Source organism: Plectropomus leopardus, chromosome 7 (genome assembly GCF_008729295.1).
Source record: "Plectropomus leopardus isolate mb chromosome 7, YSFRI_Pleo_2.0, whole genome shotgun sequence".
Classification (NCBI taxonomy): Eukaryota; Metazoa; Chordata; class Actinopteri; order Perciformes; family Serranidae; genus Plectropomus; species Plectropomus leopardus.
In genome coordinates this window covers 35349784-35373591 of record NC_056469.1, presented here as the reverse complement: position 1 = coordinate 35373591, position 23808 = coordinate 35349784, and the positions used below count along the sequence as shown (strand labels likewise).

Here is a 23808-nt window from a genome sequence, read left to right as displayed (position 1 = left end):
ACCCCCAGGGGAGCTACCCAGGGAGAAACCCCCGGCCCAGGCAACCGCCAAACCCTCCACAGCAGCAGGGTCCAGACCATCCCAAGTAACCAAACCCCCGGCAGGGCAACCGCCACACAGCAGCAGGGCCCAAGTAACCACCCAGCCCAGTCCCCACAGAGAGGCCGACAACCATCCCAGAGCCACCGGCGACACCCCCGCAGCAGAACTGACGCCACTCCCCCAGACCACAGACCCCCCATCCAGCCCTGCAGGGCCAGGGACAGAGGCAGTAGGGGCTGTCCTCATGTGGCCAGCTTCCTGACTGGCCCTGAAACTTACCCCCATCACTGTCCCCACCTGGCCAACAAGCCAGGGACCGGCCCAGGGGCCCACCCGAACACCCAAGGGAGCCACCAGAGGACCCGAGACGGAGGCCCACCACCCATGCGGGAGCAGGCCAGGAGGACAGCGACCCCCCGTGCACGGCAAGCCCCCAGCCAGGGGCCCGGAGCCGGGACATCATGGACCCACCCACGCCCGGGCGGCCAGCCCGACCAAGCAGGGGGCCCCCCACCCCCAGACACCCAACATGCCCCCCCACCCCCTCCCATCCCTCCCCGGGGGCACGCCTGTCCCAAGACGCCACAGCAGGCACCGACCTGCCCCCCCAGGGCCGGGCCCGGGCAGGCAGGCACGACCCCCCCCCATTTGCGCACAGCCCCCATGCCGGGTGACAGCACGGGCCCCAGGCCACCAGGCCCCAAAGCCCCAGACCCACCCGCACTAGCGAGACAGCCCAGGCAGGGCCCAAGGGCCACCAACCCCCCCAGAGCACCCCCCCACACCGAGGAGGCAGAGGCCCCGCACCCCCCGACCCCGCCCGCGGCAACCGGAATCCACCGCCACCAGCCCAGAAGTCAGGGCGGCGAAGCCCTGACCCCCAGCAACACTATGTAATGAAGTTAATTATTGGGGTCCAGATATGTTCAGATTCTGTGAGTAGATTTTCTGTACAGGCAGACATTTTCTCCATGGAGATGTGATCTAATAGAAGATTTTTATATTGAGTTATACTTAGATTCTTTTTGGATTTCCAATTCATAAGGATAGTTTTCTTGGCAATGCTTACAGCTGCAAGGAGCATGTAGGATTTGTTAGTGTCCATGTTGATGTTAGTGAGATCACCTAGCAAACAAAGTGAGGGGGAGGCAGGGATGGGGCGTCCTAGACATGTTGATAGATCTTCACAAATCTTTTGCCAAAATATGTTGACCGGTGTACAAAGCCAAGCAGCATGCATATGTGTATCTAATGGGCCACCCGTGCAGTTCAAATTCAAATTCAAATTCCCACCAGGCAGTCAGAGAAGTGCTCATATTAATGCTCTTAAAGCAGCTATGTCCTTTGATAATGGGACTGATAAATGGCAGGTCAGCGATTTGGGTTTCTTTACAAAATGTCTGTTCAATATCTAACCATGCTTGATCTAGTGGACTTTTTGTAATCCAAGCTTTTTAACTTTGCTTTAAGTGTGTCTTTAGGTGAGACACTACAGGTGAAAACAAAGTCTTTTCGTGCACCGATAAATATTGAGATTTTAGGCTATTTTGCTTCAATAACAAGTATTTTTTCAGACTAAAAGAAACTTGAAAATTAATGTAAGCAATTAACTGAAAGTTTCATGTTGATATCTATTAGTTTGATTAATTTGCCCTTATCTTTATCTTTTCTTATCTTTGGTCTCAAAATGTATTGAATTTTTACAGTATATCAACCAAATGAAATAAAGAAGCTTGAATGTGTGCAAATCAGCGCATATTTAAACTTAAAATTTCGGAAAACTTGTAATAAAAAAAAAGTCAATAGTCATTTGGGGACGTTTCATGATGATAACTATTACTTTAAATTTTATTATTTATATATATATATATATATATATATATATATATATCTATATTTATATTTATATTTACAAATACAAATCATTTTAATTAGAAGTTATTTTAACTTTTTGTTTGTTTATTTATAATCTTTGTTTGTGTTTAGTTTTTGATAAATACGTAGAAAAGTTTGTTACCTGGATGTAAGCCCGGTTCTTTGAGGACAAGCTTTGCTTTCTAACGAGCTTCATTATCAGAACCCACCTGAGGCCGTGACAGGTGTGGCGTTCTCCCAACTGAACCCGAATTCGTGCAAACAGCAACTCAGACCCAACTGCTGACTGGGCAAAAAGAAGTTAAGTGGCCCCTGGGCATCGCCTGCCAGGGGTTCAAACAGCCTCATCACACGCCAAACGCAACCTCTGAGCGTCTTTAACCAGCTCAGAGCCTCAAACCTGAGCTGAGCCACCAGAGGAGCGTCTGGCCCTCGATCCAAAGGTTTCCCATGAAATCTGTGACAAACAAGTTGTGTCACAATAGGAGCATCATTTTTAAATTTAAATTTTCACTGAACTTTATTTAAATAAGATGAGGGAACTTGAAGTATATGATGTTGAACAAATCAGTTTTGATTAAACATTTGCTAAAAGCCTTTTAAACAAAGTTTTGCGTTGGAGTTTGTTATAATCTAAATCTATTCGTTTTACTGTAAAGTTCAAATGTTGGTTATTGGTCTCATTAAAAAAGAATCATGAAATCTTCTTAATTTGGCTGAAATAAGTGTTTCTAAGTTTTCTTGCACATTTGTGTTAAATGTTAAAATCTTCATCAAACAGACGAATGTAGTGCAGAAGAAGTAAGTCAAAAATGTTTAAGTCGACATGAGGACAAACGAGGAGGAGCTGAGCTGACGAACTGCACCCAGTTCTCACGTCAAGGTGATGGATGAGATTGTGGGTGTGATGCTTAATGTGATGATTGATTTGAGGGTTTTCCTGAAAAACAAACTGATTACCGAGGACTGATTCTCAGTCCTCTGTGCAATTATCCAAATGTGCAATATTCTTCAACTCTTGAATGCAGGCTGGATTTAACATGTTACACATATTTTTTGAATTTACTGTTATTCTCACTTATGTGTATATCTGTTGCACATTGTAGCATCACACACATATTTTCTATTTTTAAGTACATACTAGTTTTATACATTACATTGCAGTATAATGCACATTTTATATTTATACATTTAATTCACTCAGCAAATTATCCATATTTATTATTTTAAATATTCATATACTACTGCTAATTATTACTTTCTTTATATTTTTCACACTTTACATACTGAGCACATTATATATACTTATCTTTTTAAATATTCACATACTAGTGCTAATTGTTTTACTATTACTATATTTCTATTTTACATTTTCATACATACATATATCTATTTCTACTTGCTGTAATTTTCTATGTTGGCATCAGGCGACTGTAACCAACCTGTTTCCCTCCGGGGGTAAATAAGTGTTTCTGCTCCTGAATCTCACTCTGCTGGTTTCTGTCGTGACTGAAGAGTCGAGCGTTACTCTGCAACAAGAGAGGCTAAAAATAGACATTAGTCTGTGGGCAGAAACTGCCGTTGTTCGTGCGTGACTTGATAATTACAGCTGCCATCAATCGCATCAATCATAAATCTACAGGACGATTTTAATATTATTGAAACAGACTTCAAGAGATTTTTAACCTTCATGCCAATTTAAGACGAGATGAAAACGTTCAGCTAACTTCATAAACAAGCCGTAACAAATGTGAATTAATCAATATAACGTGAAACTTGTTCTCGTACAATTTCAGTATTTGACAGAAATATTTATCAGATTAGTTTTTTACACAAGTTATCTAACAGAGACCGTAAATGATCGCTGTCAACGTTATGTCATCGTTATTGTGAATAAAGCCGACGCGTATGTTATTTGGAAAACTAGAGAATGCTGTTGTGTCAAATGTTACGCCTCTTTGGCTTCTGCGATGCCGGCATGCTATCTAAGGCCGAAGATATAGTTGCTGTCATACGCGTACGCATGATGGCTGCAACGCGTCGGTTTGACGTGTTGGTTGTGCGCGTCCTCAAAAATGATGTATGTACATGAACAGCAGGGGCGGTGCAGAGGCAGATCAAACAGCAGGAGAGACACGTACTCCGACAAGCTCGATTTAGAGGCCTTACACCACCGATGTTGTCGCCTCTTCTGCCTCGATCTCAGCAGCAACATGATAGTAAACTCGTCGAGTGTCGCCATGTCCGTTGTTTACATCGCACGGATCTGGTAGTTGTTTATGGCCTGAGCTCTCTCGTCTGCCCTCTAGAGGTATCCTACAGTAACGAGCACGGCGTAAAGGCAAGCATGAAACGCTCATGACGCAGTCACTTTTGTTTCTTTTAAATTTTCTAAGCTGAGGTCTGCTGAATCAGTCCGTAGCTGCACAACTTCCCCTCTTACGGTCTCTTTTTGTTTGTTTCAAAATAACTCACAAAACTGAACTTTGTTTAACTTTGCTCAGCAAATAATCATTTATATTCGACTGTTAGAAGAGTTCAAACCATGAAAGAAGCTTTTTTAACAATCTGTTTATTAAAGACTTTATGGATTTGTATTTACCTGCACACAGGTTTTTTTTTTTGTGTAATTTTGGATCTCAGACTTCGTAATTATAGATTTAAGAACGCATACTTGAAATCATTGCATTAGTGGTATTAATTTAGTTTTTAGTATTAGTTTTTGTGCTGGCTGAATCGAAAGAAAAGAATCAAATCTGAAGATGTTTTACATTTTATTAACGAGGAAAAGAAAAGTTCACACTTTCTATGAAGGCCATATTTATGATGCATTATAAACACATAAATTTGACATTATAATGGATATCTTTATATATGTTAATATCGTACATGACAGCTTAGAATAAGGTTTATAAGGTATGGACAAAATGTATTAAAAGTGCAGCTGAACATTTAATGTCCACCACTTATAATACTTTTTGAACCTTGTTTGAAGTTGTCATGCATGAATATAAACATTGCGTTTTATGAATCCTTACATGTGCATCATTATGTCAAACCTTGACCTTCATAGAAAGAGTTACTGAAAAGTCTTCTGTACATCAGCACCAAGAAAACATCTGTTCTGTGAGAGTCACGATCATAATCAAACTTCCTCTAATAAAACATGATCTGAAGGAAGATATTAACAAAAATATCCAACATTCACCGTCTGTTCAGGTCCAGGTTCTGGTCAAATGATCCAACACAACATTAACCTCACATGTTCCAGACCGGCCAATCAGGATATTAGCGTTTTTTTAAATTTCTTTGTTGTTTTGCTGTTAATTTTGACTTCTAATGTGAGAATAATGCGGCAGACCTACACAGACAAGATATTTTTTCCTAATCTGATGCCGCACCTCTTGTCATTCATAACTCCTGAATATGGATTTCAGCTGATTGGCTGGTCTGGAGCCAGTCTCTAAGTCTGAGGGCTGACGAGTTGATTTGAGGAAGTCACGAACACATGAGACTTCAAATCATCAAATCTGCAGATTTATAAAAATTAAACATGATTGACTCACCAAACACTTTAAAAAAAATAGAGGACTTGTTGAGTCCAAAAGGCTGTTGTGACCAAATGAATGATAAACGTATATACTTTACGTCATGAGGTGCGTTCATGGCTTTGTCCAGAAATGCAGGAAAACCCAACGACAGCTCAGCATGATAAACGTCCCAAACAAGCGGCGACCGACAGCCGCAGTTCTTCTGATGTCCACTAGATGCTGCTGTATTGACGTGGATGGGAAAACCCTTTCAAATTTCCATAGTTTCATCTCTGAACGGGATTGTATAGCACAACTTATTTGGGTCTGTATTCAAATGCAACATAGTTGGGAAAAACTCAACAGCACATCTGGGGCAGACTGGCCCTTTAAGTCTACTCTAAGACAGGCATGTTGATGGGGGACAGGTGTTGCAGTCTTTCGCTCTCAGCTGGACTGATTGCTACTTGGTGGTCCCATCTTAGCTCGACTTTGACTCCGTTGTCTTGCTGCCAAAAGTACAACTTTCTGTAGTTTCGGTAAATTACAGGGATATCTGGCGGGAAACGTCCCATCAGACACCTGTAAGGGACAACTCGATGGTTCCACTTTGTGAGTCTTTAACCATGTCTTCATCTTCTGTTCAGCTTTCATCCATCCTGTCCTCCTCTCTGTCAGCCTCTACACCTTCAGTCTTGCTCTTTACCGTTAACTTCCACTCATCGCCGACTTCCTCGCCTATCACTATCCTGGTCTCTCGTCTTTCCTTGCTCACCTCCTTCCTGTCCTCCTCTGTCTCCTTACTTTCCTCCTCGCTGTCCTCCTCTAGCTCCTTAGTGTCCTCTTTCCTCTCTGTCTCCTTTCCTTCCTCCTCACTGTCCTCTGGCTTCTTGACCTCCTCTTCCCTGTTCGCCTCAGTCTCCTTCCTGTCTTCCACACCTTTGTCTGTGTCCTTTCCTTCCTCTTCCGTTTCCTCTGGCCGTCCCTCTTCCCTTGTGTCCTTTATTTCCTTCCCTTCCTCTTCCACCTCCGTCCTGTCCTCCCTATCTTCTTCCACCTCCCTCCTCTCTTCTTCTTTGTCCTCCTGTTCCTCCTTTGATGTCTCCGGCCAGTCTCCTTGTTCTTGTTCCTCCTCGGTGTCCTCTTTGTCTTCCAGTTCCGTCAGCTCAGGAGAATCGTCCTCAAAAGCTTCAGCCCCCAGTAGGGTCTCTGTCAGGGTCTTGAGGAGGTCCAACTGGATCTCATCTGGTTTCTGACTCATTGTCTCATCCTCCTTTCTCGCTGCCTCCTTGTCCTCCTCTTTCTGCCCTGACAGAAGTCCTGTCAATTCAAACGACTTCTTCCAAAGCTGTGGGAGTTTGTTCAGGTGAGTCAGGGCCTCGACCAACCAGTCAACCAGTAGCTGGGCGACATTTGCTTGGAGCTGGAGGGGGGAAATCTCCTCAAACTCCTTTGGGTTTCCAGCTGTGAACTCTGCCCATCGTGACAGCAGAAAGCGCTGCAGAACCGGCTTCATGCAAATCTCCAAGGGCTGAAGATGGTGTGAGCAGCCTCCAGGAATCACTGCTGGAAGGGTACCCACTCCACTGACGGAAGTAAGGCATGAATCTCCTAAGTGTTCCCGGTGTCGATCCAGGATCAGCATTGATTTACTGGGCTGAATTTCACTGGTAACATGCTGTAGCCAAACCTTGTTAGTCCAAAGATCCAAGGCTTCTTCTACTAACAGAGTCTCTGGACCGGCCTCCAGCAGGATGAACTCTGGCAGGGGTTTCTCAGTCAGCTGCCTGTTTGCAACCACCAAGGATGGCAACATGGTACCATCAGCCAGCACTGTCAGGTACACAGTGACCAGAGGTATGGACCCAGTGAGTTCCAGGGCCTCTGAGCGGCGAGATTTGTCCTGAACTAACCTAAAATCAACGAAGAGACACAACTCATCCATTGCAGCGACATTGCTTTCTGACAGCTTTTTGGTCTGTATGATCTTCTGGGTAAATTCCCTGAAGGACTTGACCTTAGCCTCCAGGGAAAGTGGCAGAATGCGAGCCAGCGTTGAGTCCCTGCCAATACTACGAAGGCCTAGGTGATGCTGCAGCATGAAGCTTACCGCCCAGTCGTAGGAGATACGGAATGAGTCACTGAAACCTCCCTTCTTCTTCAGTGTGGAGGCTTTGTGGAAGAGGTTACTCTCTGTGATCGGAAGCTGCTGTTCACGCATAGACAGCACCCAGGCTACCAGGCGGTCTCCACCGTTGGAATCCACCTTCTGTTCCTGTTTAGTTTGCTTCAAACGCTTCCTGGCCTCTTTCATCCAGGACTGGATGAGATCTGTCTCCGTAGAGAAGACCCTAGAGGCTTGGCGGAGTCCGTCACACAGAGCGAACAGGGCGATCCTGAGCTGACGGGCAGTGAGGAAATCGTCACGCTCTTTCGAGGCAGACGAGACGGTTGCTGTTTGGGCGTGGCCATTTGTTGCTGATGGCAGGTTAGACATCGGATGTTTTTCTTCTTTGCCATCTTCAGGTACTTCATCAATGTCATCCAACTCATCTAGTCCTTCGTCATCAAAGTCCATGTCCTCCACAGGGGCCATCGCGTCGTCAAATTTGTCCTTTGCGACCTCTCTTACTTCGATTGCGCCGCTAAAGGACAAGGAATAAAATTTGGATATGTCAGTATTATTGATGATGAAAGCACAGAAACAAAATTTATTTTTTCATCAGGAGACAAAGTACTTTTGTTTTGTTAAACTCTTAATTTCAGTTTATTCATTAGAGCTAAACTTTAAAACCACTATAAATTCCCCTTCCAAAAGAATACCTTTTGGCCTTTTCAGCAACGTTTTTTTTGTTTTGTTTGTTTGGTTTTTTTTTTAGTTTTGACACAGACCTATATCTAATCTCCTTTTTCTCTTTAAGATTCTTGAGAAAGTAGTTGTGACTTTCTTCATGACAACAGTTTGTTAGAGGATTTTCAGTCATGATTTAGCGTGCATCAAAGCAGAGTAACAGCCCTGTTAAAAGACGACCTTCTGAGTGAGAGACAAAGGACTTGTCTCCGTACTTGTTTTTTATTAGATGCTTCTGATACAATCGACCATCACATTCTGTTACACAGACTGGAAATTTTAATTGGCTTTAAAGGAACTGCACTTAGCTGGTTTAAATCCTATTTATCAGTTCGATCTCAGCTTGGTTATGTTTATAATAAATCTATGATGGACGCTAAGGTAGGTCAGAGTTCCACAACGTTCTGTGACTTGGACCAGTTTTTTATTTTATTATCCTTATTGTTCCCAAATTACCCGGGAAACAATTGATTGAAAGAATTAAATGACGTATGTGGATACATAGAATGAAAAGATTACCTTATTCTGTTCTTGACAAATCCAACCTTTGCTGATCCTATACAAAAAAACAAAACAACTTTCATTAGCATTCTGAATTGTGAAAAGTTTAACAGAAAACAAATTAACTCCTGAAACGTTTAAAATGAACTTGTTAGAATATGGACCTTTGTTTTGAGGTGACAGGCCGTGAAATTCCCAGAAGCAGTCTGAGTGATTGCACAGGTTTGCTTGACAGACGACGCAGCCGTACACACTCTCATGGCGGATGTTCTTCAAGTTGCAGTTCTTGCACCTCTTGGAGATGCCGCTGATCTTCACCATCCTGTGTCTTTCTTTAACTTTTTCTTCTGGAGGCTCAACCTTTGTCCCGCGGGAGCTGGCGATCTCCATGGTCTCAAAGTATCTCTGAGCACACTTGGCGAGCTGGTTTCCCAAACGCTTTCGGAAGTTAACTTGTGTAAAAAGGCCGTCATGTACCCAGGCAGGTGGGTTGTCTTTGCGGCTCTCCCGCAGCACGATGAAGGCGTTGACGATGCTCAGGTTGATCAGAAACCAGAAGAGGCTGCGCCAGTGTCGGTCCTGGGGGATTCCTCCCAGTGGGTTGCAGGCCAGCAACTGCTTGCAGATGTCAACCCCTCGCATGTTCTCTTGCAGGAGGCGGAAAGCCATGGGACGGTCGATGGGGTCCAGTCCCCCAACTTTGGACTGAGACCTCCTCCAAACAGTGTCCTGTTCACCCGGGGCTGCATTAGTTGACAGGCAGCCCATCTCTTTGGTATCCCTCCAGCGGGTTGCCAGCAAGGGGCCAAACTGTCTCTGTAGAAAGTCCCCGGGTTTCTCCAGCTGGCCCTCCTCCCACAGGTCTCTGGGCAGGATGGGGTTGTGTGGAGGGAAGGAGCTGGAAGCATAGATGCCCTGGTCCAGAAGCTTCTGCATGAGCGGGACAGATGTAAGGGGATTAGCCAGGTAAAGTTGGTGGTGTTTGTCCTCCAGGTCCTTTACCAACTCTGGCACCACAGTGAAGCCCGCCTCCTGGCCCACTTTGTCCCCTACCTGGATGAAGAAGCGGTGACAGTAGCCGGACTTGGAGTCGCAAAGCAGCCACACCTGAGGCTGGGTCTTTGGATTCCCCTTGGCTTGGCTGTCCTCCTCCTCCTCCTGGCAGGGCAGCAGCGCCCTGTCGATGGTCAGGCAGCAGTTTGGCTTGTAGGCGTCCCACATCGCCCCACCAAGAATGTCCAGCATCGGCCTGAAGATGTGCAGCGGGTCGCTGGGGTTGTTCGTGCCTCGATACTCGTCTGTGGTGAAGCTGCCCATGCGGATGTTGCCGGCAATCTGCTTGAAGCGTTTGAAGCTCATGGAGCGGTAGAAGGTATAGCTGTTGTCGTAGTGATTCCAGGACCAGTAGTGCGACAGGTCGGGGAGGCTCTGGATCCCCATCAGGATGACCAGGCCGATGAAACCTTTGATCTCATGGGTGGTGACGGGGACCCATTCTGGGAAGCTATTGCCCAGATACTGGCAGGTCTTAACGTGGGCGTTAGTCTCCTTGGTGATCAGCTCTATGAGTGCTGACGGGAAGAGCAGATTGAAGAAGTCGATGGCATCAGTGTTCTTGGACAGGAAGTGATGCGGCCCACTGTCCTGCATGAATGACATGATGGGAGAATTGGAGCTGTCATCGCTGTCTGATGGAGGTTTCCAACAATCTGCAGACCTCCAGGATGGATCAGGCAAGTCCTTGTTCTGTGCTGTTTCCTTCTCCTCTGAAGAGTGCTGATCTTCACTGTGGCAGAACTGAATGTCCCGTTCAATGTGGGCTGAAAAAAAGAGACAAGTTTCCTTTAAAAATGACTGCAATATCAAAACACCTGAAGAAACTTCTCAAACATCCTGCTGCATAATCCATTTCTTTACCATTAATTTGTTTTCAGGAAGTCTCAGACACTCGTTGAAGAACAGAAATACCATCTTAGAGATCAGTGGGTGGAGCCTGTCGGGTTTTACCTGCTGCTGTGTTTTTTTATTTGCTTGTTTAGTTTCTCTTAATTTTTATTTTTGTAGCAGCAAGTTTATCAGTTGGTAATCAGCTACATAGCAGTTACAACTTGAAGTTGAGAACTTCTTTGTGCCGAGTAACCACATTTAATTTAGTAGATTGCAACATAGTAATACTTTGTGTTATTATTAGTAGGAACAACTGCTGCAGCTAGTTACTGATGCTCAGAGGGAAACTGAGCGAGTCCTGAATTTTGAGCAGAAAATAATCTGGAGACCTTGTTGAAATGACCTGAGAGGCTTGAACTGAGTTCTGTTTTTGCAACACACTTTTTGAGGTGCTAAAACAATATCATGTTTTTAACTGCCCGAGACGTTTCGCATTGACTTAAAATTCTACTAATCACTTTTAAAGCGTTAAACTGCCCATGATGCAATCGACCAAGAAACAGACCCACCACTCTCTGTATTTCTCTCTTTATAAACTTTGATCAAACGGTAAAATTAGTAAATCCTAATCAAATATAGATTACGATTATGTGACTGCGCTGCCTCTTTTTCAACTAAAATGTAGTGAGAAACATTTTTGAATTCTGTCTTTAGTTGTCATAGCCAAAGTTTTCCTGCGTATTTAAAATGTTTGCTGAAAAAAACCCAACATTTCAGAAACGTGTCTTAGCTGACAGTTTAACTGTGACACAAGATAGTTTGTTACCAGCCAGCCTCTGCTGAGTCAAAAGACGGGTGTGTCTTTCTTTACTCTCCAACGGAAACCTTTATCAGTCCGGTGTGGCACATTTTTCTCTGGTAGTTATAGGTTTTGTACTCCTTGAGCAGACGTGAATGCCACAGTCATGTCAACAGCCTAAAATGTTTACATTTATTTTATGCTCCGACTGGTCCAACCTGACTGTCAGTCAAAGTGCCTGCATGCACTCTCCCTCCACGTATGCAAGCTATCTACCACTGAAGTGAAGCACCAAAATCTGGATCGTCAGTCAGTCTGGTACACGGGCGACACACAAAGTCAGACACGTGAACATTTGTAATCAAGTCAATTCAAGTCAATTTTATTTATAGAGCCCATTATCACAAAACATGGTTCAGAGGGCTTTACAGTGTACGACATCCCTCTGCCCTCAGACCCTCACATCACCGAGGAAAAACTCCTGAAAAAGAACCCCTGTAACGGAGAAAAAAACAGGAAGAAACCTCAGGAAGAGCGGTAGAGGATGATGAGGGATCCCTCTACAGGACGGACAGACGTGCAATAGATGTCGTAAATAACAAATGAAATACAATCATGGCAAAAAGTAAAGAGAAAGAGAGAGGGGGAGAGAGGTGGAGAGAGGTGGAGAGAGGGGGAGAGAGAGGGAGATTGCAACACTGTGCAATGTTCACGAAAACACGACTGCTTTTATATTGGCTGCTTACTCGCCTTATGTCTTTTGCCCGCTGCCAGGCAGTCAGCTTTGCATGGGTTTGTATGAAATAACTATTGTATTGACAACCTGTCCAACTTTGTGTTGCATGGCTTGCCCGTGTTTTAGTGAATATGAACATATTGTTTACCTTTACCTGCATCTAATAGCCTTTTATTAGGGTCTACGTTATGGCACTTGTATTTTCTGCTTCTGTGTTTTGCTGCTGTGCAAATCTGCACGTTATGCTTGTGTTGTTGCTTCATGTTGTTTGCATAGCTATGTTGTGCTAAAACGCTGTTATGCTGTTGCTGTGCTATTGCATTTTTACTGCTGTTTCTTGTTGCTTCGCATGGTTTGTGTTCTGTCGTGGAGCTGTTGCTGTCTTTATGGCGTCCTGCTGCTGTGGTTATGTGAATTTTGTTGAAAAGTAGCCAGATGGCCCACATTGGCACATTTACAGAAATTATGATTAACGCATGTTTTCCTAATAAATAAAATAACTAAAAAGAAATGAAAATATAGGAACCCGTGCTGTTTGATGACAACATATGAATCAACAGTGGACAAGGCTGAAGAAATGATTACAGACATTTCTGTGGTTGTTTTTGTAGGTTTTAAAGATTATAAATAATGAAGTTAATGCAGTGAGTCTTCTCTAAACTGGCAGCAGATCATGTTGGAAGATATTTTGTAATGTGTGTAAACACACTGTTCCAGCACAACAGTGTTTATTTCCACGACTTTATGGCGTCAAGGAGTGAGATAGAAATTTCAATTGGGTCAGTTTTATTTACTTTGGCTCAAGCTGAAGCCAGGAAACCTCCAGACCTCCACTTCTGATTTAAGAGACACAGAGGACAAGAAAAACTGAGCTAAGCGGCGAAGCACTGAAGTTCAGTCCGCTGATAACTGATCTGTCGATGTTTAACAGATTTTATCAGATATGCGGCAGGTTTATCAGAGAGACTGTTGTGAAACAAAAACGACCTGAATGCAGTCAGGTCCTGTCGGTGAAAGTTAAAGTGTGACAGCACGTCAACCTAATGCTGGTAACTGGGTGAACTATTTACCTTGGACGCAAAAATACTGAACATGTGACCACCTGGAAGTCTGTGTTATGTAGCACAGATGATAAAGGGTGCCGGAGTCAGGAAGTCATTTTACAGAAGCATTCACTCACTCACTCAGTCATTCACCTTAAAAAAATAAATAGATGTAATCTCACAGGCGGAGAGTTACTGCGGTTAGCTTACAGCTTTCTCAAGAACCGCTCATACACACTTGTCTTCCTCAGGTCTGGGAACAAAAGGGTTAATTCTGAAAGATGCTTAAAATGTTGAAATGTTTGAGTTTGGTACAATGTAACATCTCCGATCTGTCTTTGTCACTCTGATGTGAAGACGTGCTTCTGTGTCTGCAGAGCCCTGAAGCCGCGGCCCGTCTCTGCACAGAGACACAGACGCTGTTTGCTTCTTTAGTCAAAGTTTATTAATACTGAGCGTGACACGTCTACAAATACACCAAATTTGGCGATGCATGTCATACACCCATGAAGTGGGCTGCAGATTGGATGAACGGTTCAATAATCAAAGGACAAACGTACAAATATGTGGAGATTCTTCGCTTTTCAGTTATACTGGTGTAGAGCTCGTGGGATTTTCAAGGTTAAAATTCATTTTAAGAAAATGTTGATAAAATTCAAAACAAAAATGAACTTCTAACAGGGTAAGTTAGAAACATATACCTGTCTCTGTTGTCCGTGATTTAATGAAGGTTCAGACGCCTGCAGAGTCTGAAGGATCTTTGCTGTTTGACTCTGGAGTGACAGAGCCGTCACGGACGACTTTTTCAGGTCAGTAAATGTTCTTTTACAATTGTTTTACGTCTGTTGTTTCTTGGTAATTTCCTAAAAAGAACTTTTGAACCTGGATAACTGTGACTCTTATTTTAGTTAATTTGTGGTCAATTTGAAAGCGTTTTTTCTTTTGTTAAAAAAACAAATAGATAGATTTTCAGCTGTTTTTTGGAAACATAATTTTTCTATAATCTGACGCGAGCCGCCTGCAGACGACCTCAGAGTCTGACAGAGAGAACGAGGGGCTGCCGGTTCTTGGCATAAACGCAGCATTCAAACATTCAACATGAATAGTTGCTCTCAAGACGCTAAAAAGGGCAAATTGCTCTCAGCTGCAAAAACGTAACGATGTTTTTGAGCTGTGATGTTAATTATTTCAACTGAGGTGAACTGCTTTCTCTGTCTAAGCCCAGTTCATCCTTCTTCAATGAAGTTATGATGAATCTGCAGACCTGTGAAAGTGTGGCGTTAACCCTTGATTGTGTGTGTGTGTGTGTGTGTGTGTGTATGTGTGTGTGTGTGTGTGTGTGTGTGTGCAGGCTTACTCCTGGTGCGGCAGATGGCGTTGTCGTGATCCGGGTTCATTAGCAGGTGATCAGCCATCTGATCTGCAGAGTGCGGCCTGAAGTTGCAGTCTGAGCACTGCAGCAGGAACACACTGAAACACACGACAGTGACAGTTTGTCTTCATTATTAAAATAACGAGTTAATTCAGGTGATTACGTCTGTGAGAACAGTGAGGATCATCTGTGTCGGTAACGACGACGGATTCATAAACAGGATGCAATAAAACTGCATGTTTACACACTGGCTGTTTGATGCTTTCAACAAATGAACAGTAAATGTGATGATTCAGTAAAAGCTTGAATGATTTACAGAAAACTTTTTCTTAAATCATAATATCGAGGTGCGGCTGGCGTTGCGCAGCTCCGTCAGCGCCCACGGTACATGCTGCACCCCGAGAGTGTGCTGCTCTGAATCACAAAATTATATTTAAAATTCAACAGTGCTGAAACACTCAATATGTGTATGTGTGTGTGTGTGTGTATGGGGGGGGGGGTGTTGATGTCAGGGCGGGCGGCCCAAAATAAATAAATGTGTTGGAACCTTTAATATAATGTTTTTTGTGAAAGTCAGAAAAGTTTCGGTGATGAAGAGCGACACCTGCAGGTCAGATTGAGTCATTGCAGCATTGATGAAAATGTTTATTTCAGATAAATCTCTGTCACACTCTGATGGACAATAAAGTTTTGTAGTAACCGTGAGCATGAATGATGCATAAAGAGGTTTCCATTTAAAAACTGATGTTATCGATTATATTTGTCTCTATTTTCTCTGACTCTGTTCTGCTTTTTCTCTTGAGTGACTCTGAATTAAGAGACGACATTTAAAGGAAAAACAGCAAATCTTCAAGAGCGAACCATGAAATGTTTAACGTGTAAAATTACTTCAACCATCAAAATAGTTTCACATTGATTTTCTGTCAGTCGACTGATTGTTTCAGCTCCGTGTAGAAACTGTTGTTTCATTTATGACAAAACATCCACTTTTATCAACTTCTCATCTGTTCTGTGTTTCAAAATCTGAGTCATAACAGTAACTGTCAGATAAATGTAGTACGATGAAAAGTAGAAAGACTCCACCGCTGGTCACTGGGTTATTTAACGCTGGTGTTTGTGCTCAGAAGTATCACACGTTTAGAGTGAAGACGGATCAAAGTGCAGCAGATCAGTGACAGATGATCGATCAGTGATTGATCGGCTGTGTGTCTCACCATGGAGGAGGCAGTCTGTGCAGAGGAAGAACTCTGTCTTTGGACGGCGGCACGTGGTGACTGAAAACAACAACAGACAACAACCAGAATCAGACGATGAAGATTAAATATCAGAGGGTGAATTTTAATAAATCCTGCCGACAATAAAGGACAGAAGGAAACAATGAGATCGATGTAAACGTTTCACATCGTTTCTTACTTTTATCATTAGAAATTTAATTAATAGGTGCTGAATATTTTGCCACTGTGTGTGTAGTACTGTGTGTATCACTGTAAGTGTTGCTGTGTGTATCACTGTAAGTGTTGCTGTGTGTATTACTGTAAGTGTTGCTGTGTGTATCACTGTAAGTGTTGCTGTGTGTATTACTGTAAGTGTTGCTGTGTGTATCACTGTAAGTGTTGCTGTGTGTATTACTGTGAGTGTTCCTGAGTGTAGTACTGTGGGTGTTGCTGTGTGTAGTACTGTGAGTGTTTCTGTGTGTATTACTGTAAGTGTTCCTGTGTGTATTACTGTAAGTGTTTCTGAGTGTAGTACTGTGGGTGTTGCTGTGTGTAGTACTGTGTGCAGTACTGCGAGTGTGTTCTCACTGGATCATGTGGGCAGCGTAGGCTCTGGAGCAGCAGCTGCTGTAGGGACACAGCATACAGGTGACGTGAGTCGGGTAGTGAGCCGAGAGGTCGGAGGCGTCGGTCCCGCACTCCAAACACACCAACCGCTCTCCCTCATACGATAAAGACCTGCGGGAGACGAGACGGGGGACAAGTTAACCTCAGTGCAAATACTATTGTGTGTTTGTAATTAAACTTTCATACATTTTAACACAAACACTGACTCATGTGACCTCACAGTGTCATGTGACCTAGAAAAGACTTAAAAATGCTTCTGTTGTAGTTTTGAGAAATATGGTTTTTCTGAATCGCCTTAAATACCACCTCATGAGAGTGTAAAAACTCTTCGGCGATAAATGGGAGTTTTTTTTAAATGTTTTTTTGACGTGTTTCCATTAGACATATTTTATATTTGCAGTTTCAACTAGCTAAAATTTGAGGGTTAATGAAAACCTGCCTTTCGAGGTCTTTACTGCAGCACTAAATGTGGATTAATTCTTCACTGAAAAAGGTTCCTCACGAAGCCAAGTTTTGCTCCTGTTTCATATCGAATCGTTCGCTCAAACGCGGTCTGACCTGTTGACGCTGACTCTGCGGCCGACCGATCTCTTGGTTGGTGATCGAGGCGACTTCTGGAACGTGGGGCTCCTCTGAGGCGGAGACTTCTCCGTCTTGATGTTGATTGGCTGGACGAGGGAGGAGGGGCTCTGGAACAGCCGGCTCCCTCCCGACGCCATAGACCTGATCTTCCCGTAAGTCCTGATCGTCACCTGGAGACACACGGGTCAATAATGAGACGAGACGGGACCACGGTCATGCTGGTTAACTAACACTAACTTTAAAGACAAAAAGACACCGGACTTACTGAAATGTGTACTTACAAAACTAAACTAAAACCCCCTCTGATAATATAAAATACAGATAAAACTAAACGTGAAACTTAAAAACTAAAACGTAACATTCTTAAATATTAAGTGAAGTGAAAAAACGAATCCACTCTAAAAACGAATCCAAACTTAAAAACTGAATTTCTATTTTTTAAACAAAATAAAACCTAAAGAAAAATTCAAACTATAATTACTCTGCTCGGGAAACTATCCTTTTAAAGGTGTTCAGGGTTTAAGGAGCTGACCTTTGACCCCGGCGGCAGTCCCTCCAAACGAACAGGGCGACGGAAGCTGCGATGGTTTTCCAGTTTGTGCTGCATTTTGTCCTTCAGGAAGACGAACTGAAGACGACACCTGTTACAGTGGAAGGCCTGGTTCACCTGAGACAGAAGACAGAGGGACGCAGAGACAGAGCTCTTTTCATAAAAGATAAAAAAAATATATAAAAATATAAAAATCCGTAACAGCATGTCTATTCATCACAGAGCAGGACACGGAGGACAGGACACGGAGGACAGGACACGGAGGACAGGACACGGAGGACAGGACACGGAGGACAGGACACGGAGTTACAAATACAATAATTACATTATCGTTCATAAATAACATCAACGCTGAGTTCAGCTTGTTTTTGTCTTTCAGCTGAAACACGCTGCTCAGATTAGCATGATTCAGGTCACAGACTGAAGGGCTGAATTACTGTCAAATTATTATTTCATTAGTTTTCTATGGCAATTTCTCTTTTCCCCAGAAAAACATCCCAGATTTGAACAATCATTCGTATGAATCAGTTCGAAAAGAGGCTCTGGTAAACTCCAGCATCGACCACACGACGTTTTCATTGATGGTCACTGTAAATTATTATTATATAAAGTAAATTATATATTAAAAATCAAATATAAACTGTTTTCTAAGTGTTATTTTGTAAATATTGCTACAGTGATTATTCGTTTTTTTTTCAGACTTGTTCTGTAAATATTTTCATGTTTTTTTATTTCATGCTCACTTTAGAACATGTTTCTGATGCACTTTGAAAAAAAAACAAACCTTGTGTGTATTTATTACACCTGTCATGTGACTTCACTGAGCGAACCAGAAGACGCCGCAAGTGAAACGCCTCGTTCGCTCTGAATAAAGTCCTTCGATGGTCGACTTTGTTTCTCACTTTAAATGTTCCTGCTACAAACAGCACCTGAACCAGCACCTGAGCGGGAAACTGTCTGTGCACGGGGAGTTTCGTTCATACATTTTTTGTCTTAACCAAATTTTAAAAACGTGACCCCAAAATAAAAACATGTCATTACAGGTTAGACAGGTGTCCGGTTATGTGCGTGACACAGGTGTGTGTGGTTACCTGGTGTTTGAGCAGGTGCTGCTGGTAGCTGATGGGGTTTCTGGTCACTTTCAGGCAGAAAACACACAACAGGAAGCGAGAGTCTCTGTGGAAGCTGGCGAAGTGCTGCAGGACGTCCGAGTAGAAGGACGAGCGAAATGAGCACACCTGAGAAGGTCACACCTGAGTTAACGGGGCCCGAGGACAGACAGGATAGTGAGGTCAGAGGTCAGAGGTCAGAGGTCAGGCTCACCTGGCAGACGTAGGGCATCTCGCCTGGTTTGTGGTTGGACTTCATGTGGTTCAAGAAGGCCGGCTCGTTCTCAAACGCCCACTCACAAATACGACACATACCTGAGAGACAGAGGCGGGTTTCCGTTAACCCTCACTGCACAAACTGAGACTGCAAATACAAAATAAACCTCACGGAAACACGTCGATTTCGGAAAAAAACTCCTGTTTATGGCAAAAAAAAATTACACTCGCATGAGGTTGTATTTCAGGCGATTCCAAGACGGCATATTTGGAAACATTTTTTTGCTTTTATAGCTCATATGATGTGTAAACAGCAGGTGGAGGTAATGAGAAATGAGACGCCAACCGCCATTAACCCCAAAGAAGAAGAAGAAGAAGAAGTACAGCAAAGTCACATGACAGTCAACAAAACACGAGTCAGTGTGTGAGGACGGAGGATTTCAATGCTTTTAAGACTTTTTAAGGATCCGCAGTGTCCCTGTGATTATTTTTCTATTTTCATTTCAACAAGTTCAAAAATAAATCAATCAAATTTAAAATAAATAAATAAAATAATAATAATGATAATTAGGCGTGGTTCTTACTGGAGAAGAGAGGGTGGGGCCGTGCACCTGATCCTGGTGGCTCTGCAGGTGAGCGGGAGACGAGAACTGTCGGTAACAGAACCTGCAGCACGTCCTCTCGTCACCTGACCCTCGTCCAATCAGCTCTGAGTGCTGGAGCATGTGCTGCATCAACCTGCAACACACACACACACACACACACACACACAACACACACACACACAGGTAAGTATACAGGTGTTCAGCGTGTGTGCAGGTGCTCGGGTGCGTCCAGGTGAGCGTTGGTCCCACCTCAGGTTGTTCTCGGCCAGGTGTGAGCAGCTCAGGCAGGTGAAGGTGCAGGTTTTGATCCCGAGCGGTTGCGGTTTCCTCAGACTCAGGTCGCCGTCAAACGTCCCGTAGTAGAACTCCTCCACGCTCATCACCACCCTGGTGGGGTCGGAGGTCGGCGCCGATGATGTCACACTTGGGGTGGTGACGACGGAGGGGGCGGGGCCAGGAGCTGCCGGACCAGGTAACACACAGATTAATGCAGGGTGGTAACCATGGTAACACACAGTTGTCACACAGTACAAGTTTGAATGGCGTGATTTTCAGCCCGTGGAGTTAACAGCATACAGACACAATAATCAGACGCCGTATTTCTTGCTGAATCGTACGTCAACGTGGCCGCTGTATTGGATGTGGCAGCAATCCGCCAGGTGAAACACACGAAAAAAGCTGTGCAAGACGTCTCTTTCCCAAGGGTTTAGCTCCCATCCCGTTTTTTGTACATATTTACAAAGAGTATCTAGAAACACGCCTCCCGACTGCTGACTCACAGGACCGACGAGCTCGCGGTATCTGCACGCCGGCGTTTACTCTACACAGTCTGCGTGTGTGTGTGAGGCCTCCAGGTAACGTGTAAACACCGGCGTGCAGATATCGCGCGCTCTCGCCGATGTCACGTGAGCGCGCATACGTGAACTACAGATTGCAACAAGGCAGAAAACATGACGCCAGTGACGTTTTTCAAAACAACTTGACACGTCGGGGCTTCAGGACACTCGGATTACTTTGAACGAGCAGTTTGGAGACATTTTGTGGTTTTACTTATGTTTGTTTTTTTAAACGTTTGAATCCTGGTTACCATTTGCTTCATTTGGGTGACGAGTGTAACGTGTTTTGACCCGACTTTCCATCATCATGAATTTTCATTTTTGATGCACTTTTGGATCTGCATCCGTTGATGCAGATGTTTTATTCATGCGCTGATGTGTGGAAACCTCTCTGAAACCCCTGCGTAACGTTTTCGGTGACGCTCTGCTCGTACCAGCTCTGCTGAACGTGATTCTGGTGACTCCATTGGCTGAGCCGGAGGGAAGGGCGGGAGAATCTCCCAGCTTCAAGGAGTTGGCTCCGCCCACCTGGGTCATCTGAAGGTTAACTAGAGGGGAAAAATAAAAAAATAAAATGATAATGTGTAATAATGATAATATTCAAACAATAATCAATATACACTTTAATCAATCAGTTCTGATCAGATTTTTGTAGGCCGACGTACCGGGTCCTGGCGTGCTGGTGCGGATGGTCAGCGTGGCGGGCAGCTGCATGGCGGTGAAGGCGGAGCCAGGCTGTGTGGTTGTTCTGGAGGAGGCGGGGCCTGGTCTGGTCTGGACCGCCTGGCCCTGAGGGAGGACCGGGGACACGCCCACACTGGGCCGGACCAGCTGACCCAGAGACGGCGCTGCGTGGACAGGAGAAAGGAGCGATGAGATCAGTAATCAGATCGTATTTCGGGATGACTGATGTCTGATAGACTTCAGGCGTCCTACACTGGATCAGCGTGAGCGGCTGGACCGTCTGCCCCGGCTGCAGGTTCAGCACCAGCGGGGCGCCGTGGTTCATCACTGGGAAGCCCTGTAACGTAAACACGTGACATCAGAGTGACATCACAGAGCCTCAAAGCGTTACAAAGACCTTCAAACGAAGCCGAGGGCGTGTTTGTTTTCTGTACCTGTGTGGTGAGGAGGATGGGCTGGGCGTTGTGTGTCCCGGGGGCTGCTGGGAGGAGGAACGTCCCTCCTGGCGTCTGTGTCAGGAAGAGAGGCCCCTGATGGGTCTGAGCCACCAGAGGCGGGGCTGACGCAGGTGTGGAGGAGGAGGTGATGGCGGAGGCAGGAGGAGGAGGCGGCGGCCGCACAGAGGAGCAGACGACGACGTGAACAGGAGGTGAAGCTGCAGAACAACAAAACAAACTAACTTCCAAACCATAACTTCATGGTTTCTGGTGGGTTTTTTTTGTTGTTGTAGTTTTTCCAAAAGTTACATCGTTATCGCAACATTCAACACACACACACACACACACACACACACACACACACACACACACACACACACACACACACAAACACACACGCAGATTATGATACCTGTCTGAGGTGCGATGGGTGGAGGAGTCCTGGGGGGCGGAGTCTCGGAGGCTGGAAGAGGAGAGACATTGAATCCTCCACTGGAGAAACAGACACACAGATGTCATGATTTTATTATTATTATTATTATTATTAGTATGTAGTTGTAGTAGTAGTAGTTGTTTTACTAATAGTATAGTAGTAGTTTTAGTTGTTGTTTTATTGTTTTATTAGTAGCAGTAGTAGTTAGTAGTAGTGTTGTTTTAGTAGTAGCAGTAGTAGTAGTTGTTTTGGTAGTAGTAGTAGTAGTAGTAGCAGTAGCAGTAGCAGTAGTAGTAGTTGTTTTGGTAGTAGTAGTAGCAGTAGCAGTAGTTAGTAGTAGTAGTATTGAGTGCACATTCTCACCTGGCTCGCAATAGCTGTCGAAGAAGTCCATATCGTCTTCCTCCACGTTGTCGTCCACCTGTTGCCATGGCTCCAGCTCCTCCTCCTCGCACTCCATAAACAGCTCCGTGTCCATGTTGCTACAGAAACGGAGCGAAACTGTCAGCATCACGACAGGTGAGAAACTTCAAACACACCCGTCATCACCATTATAATAAACAAACACGAAACTCTGTAACTTTCTCAGGAAACAAAGTCAAACAGGAGCTTCAGATTAAAGAGCCTCTCTAATCTCTCCACGCCGTCCCTTTAACAGCTTCTCTTCTAGAGCTTTCACTCAAATCACGTGAAACTTCATCACAACACGGAGCCGCTCAGACGTCACTGAACTGCAGGTGTTCGAGTTTTTATATTTCTGAGCACTTTAAATGTTCACCGAGTTCAAGCCAGTGGGTGTGTCAAATCAAGAGGTACGTTTACATGTTACAGTCACTTTAAAGACGCGATGGCGATAAAAGATTATTTTTTAACTTATATTTAATACATTATTTACATTTTTAAAACACAGAAATACATAATAAATATCAAAGTCACAGCTGTTTCATATCCACGTGTCAGTTTTCTAAATTAGGAGAACAAAGTTTAAAACGTAAGGAAAAACCGACCAAACATAAACAAGCTATAAGATCAGACAGCCTCCAGGTGTAATCGCTCACCGTGTTTCTCAGACTCACTCACACGTGTGATCTGAGGGCATCGCTGCTCGTAGATCCGATCGTGGTTCATACACATGAAGGAATATGGATTTGGTTTTTTTTTCCACTTAAAATTACTTATGTATTGTTATTTCTTTAATTTTTGATTAGTTTATGTATATATATATATATATATATATATATATATATATATATATATATATATGCATAAATTATAAATTATATGTATACTTTGTTTGTCATAGTATTTTTACACTGTTTGTAAAACCTCAGGTACTATTTTTAATTTGTTCATTTTTATTTAAATTTTCACTTGACTTGATAAAAAGTTGCTAGGAACTTGCTGTATTTGATGTTTAAAGATTCAGTTTTTATTAAACATCGGCTTAGGGCATTTAAATAAAGTTTTGTGTTGGAGTTTGTTCTACTCTAATCTCTGAATCACTGACAGAAGATTTTCATTTTTATTGTAAATACATACTGCCTCCAAATAACGGTTATCAGTCTCATTAACCACTAATAATCGATACCCTATCGGCCCTGAAAAATCCATATCGATCGACCCCTTGTTATCATTATCATTATGATTATTATTATCATTATTATGGTGCATTTAACATCAGTTGTTTTGATTTTCATGTGTTTAGTGTGTTTTTTAAAAAGTAACTAAAAATACTCAAGTTAAGTGCGAGTACCTTAAATATTTGCTGGAGTAAAAGTACTCAATTACATGTCAGTACTTGTTATGAGTATCGTTTTAAATAAAGTTATCCTGACAGTGCGGTGTGTAGTTCCGGCTGCGGCCTCGGGGGGGGGCGCTC

At 43.7% G+C, this 23808-nt stretch overlaps 2 protein-coding genes across 2 annotated transcripts in view; one reads left to right on the top strand and one right to left on the bottom strand.

The window, feature by feature from the left end:
* LOC121945696 (proline-rich proteoglycan 2-like) overlaps positions 1-939 on the top strand; it is a 2331-nt gene extending 1392 nt beyond the window's left edge. The window contains exon 2 of the mRNA XM_042489993.1: positions 1-939. This exon is cut by the window's left edge and continues 30 nt beyond it. Coding sequence (XP_042345927.1) covers positions 1-939 — 939 coding nt within the window.
* A 5151-nt stretch (positions 940-6090) lies between these two features.
* Positions 6091-19031, bottom strand: pogzb (pogo transposable element derived with ZNF domain b). The gene is made up of 10 exons (XM_042489992.1): positions 18933-19031; positions 18701-18847; positions 17592-17726; positions 17036-17229; positions 16439-16588; positions 15851-15910; positions 14622-14734; positions 8964-10619; positions 8818-8854; positions 6091-8092 (listed from the first exon to the last, which is right to left on the bottom strand). Exons 1-10 carry the CDS (start codon positions 19029-19031, stop codon positions 6091-6093), a joined length of 4593 nt encoding a protein of 1530 aa, XP_042345926.1.
* Positions 19032-23808: the final 4777 nt, after the last annotated feature.

What these genes read in the sequence shown, in the direction of transcription:
- pogzb (XM_042489992.1), bottom strand. Translation starts at nt 19,031, where the DNA reads ATGTGTCGTATTTGTGAGTGGGCGTTTGAGAACGAGCCGGCCTTCTTG. An exon ending in AGCACCTGCTCAAACACCAG is followed by an intron (nt 17,727 to 18,700) that starts GTAACCACACAC and finishes CTTCTGTCTCAG; the next exon opens with GTGAACCAGGCCTTCCACTG. An exon ending in GACTGCCGCCGGGGTCAAAG is followed by an intron (nt 17,230 to 17,591) that starts GTCAGCTCCTTA and finishes GTGTGTCTCCAG; the next exon opens with GTGACGATCAGGACTTACGG.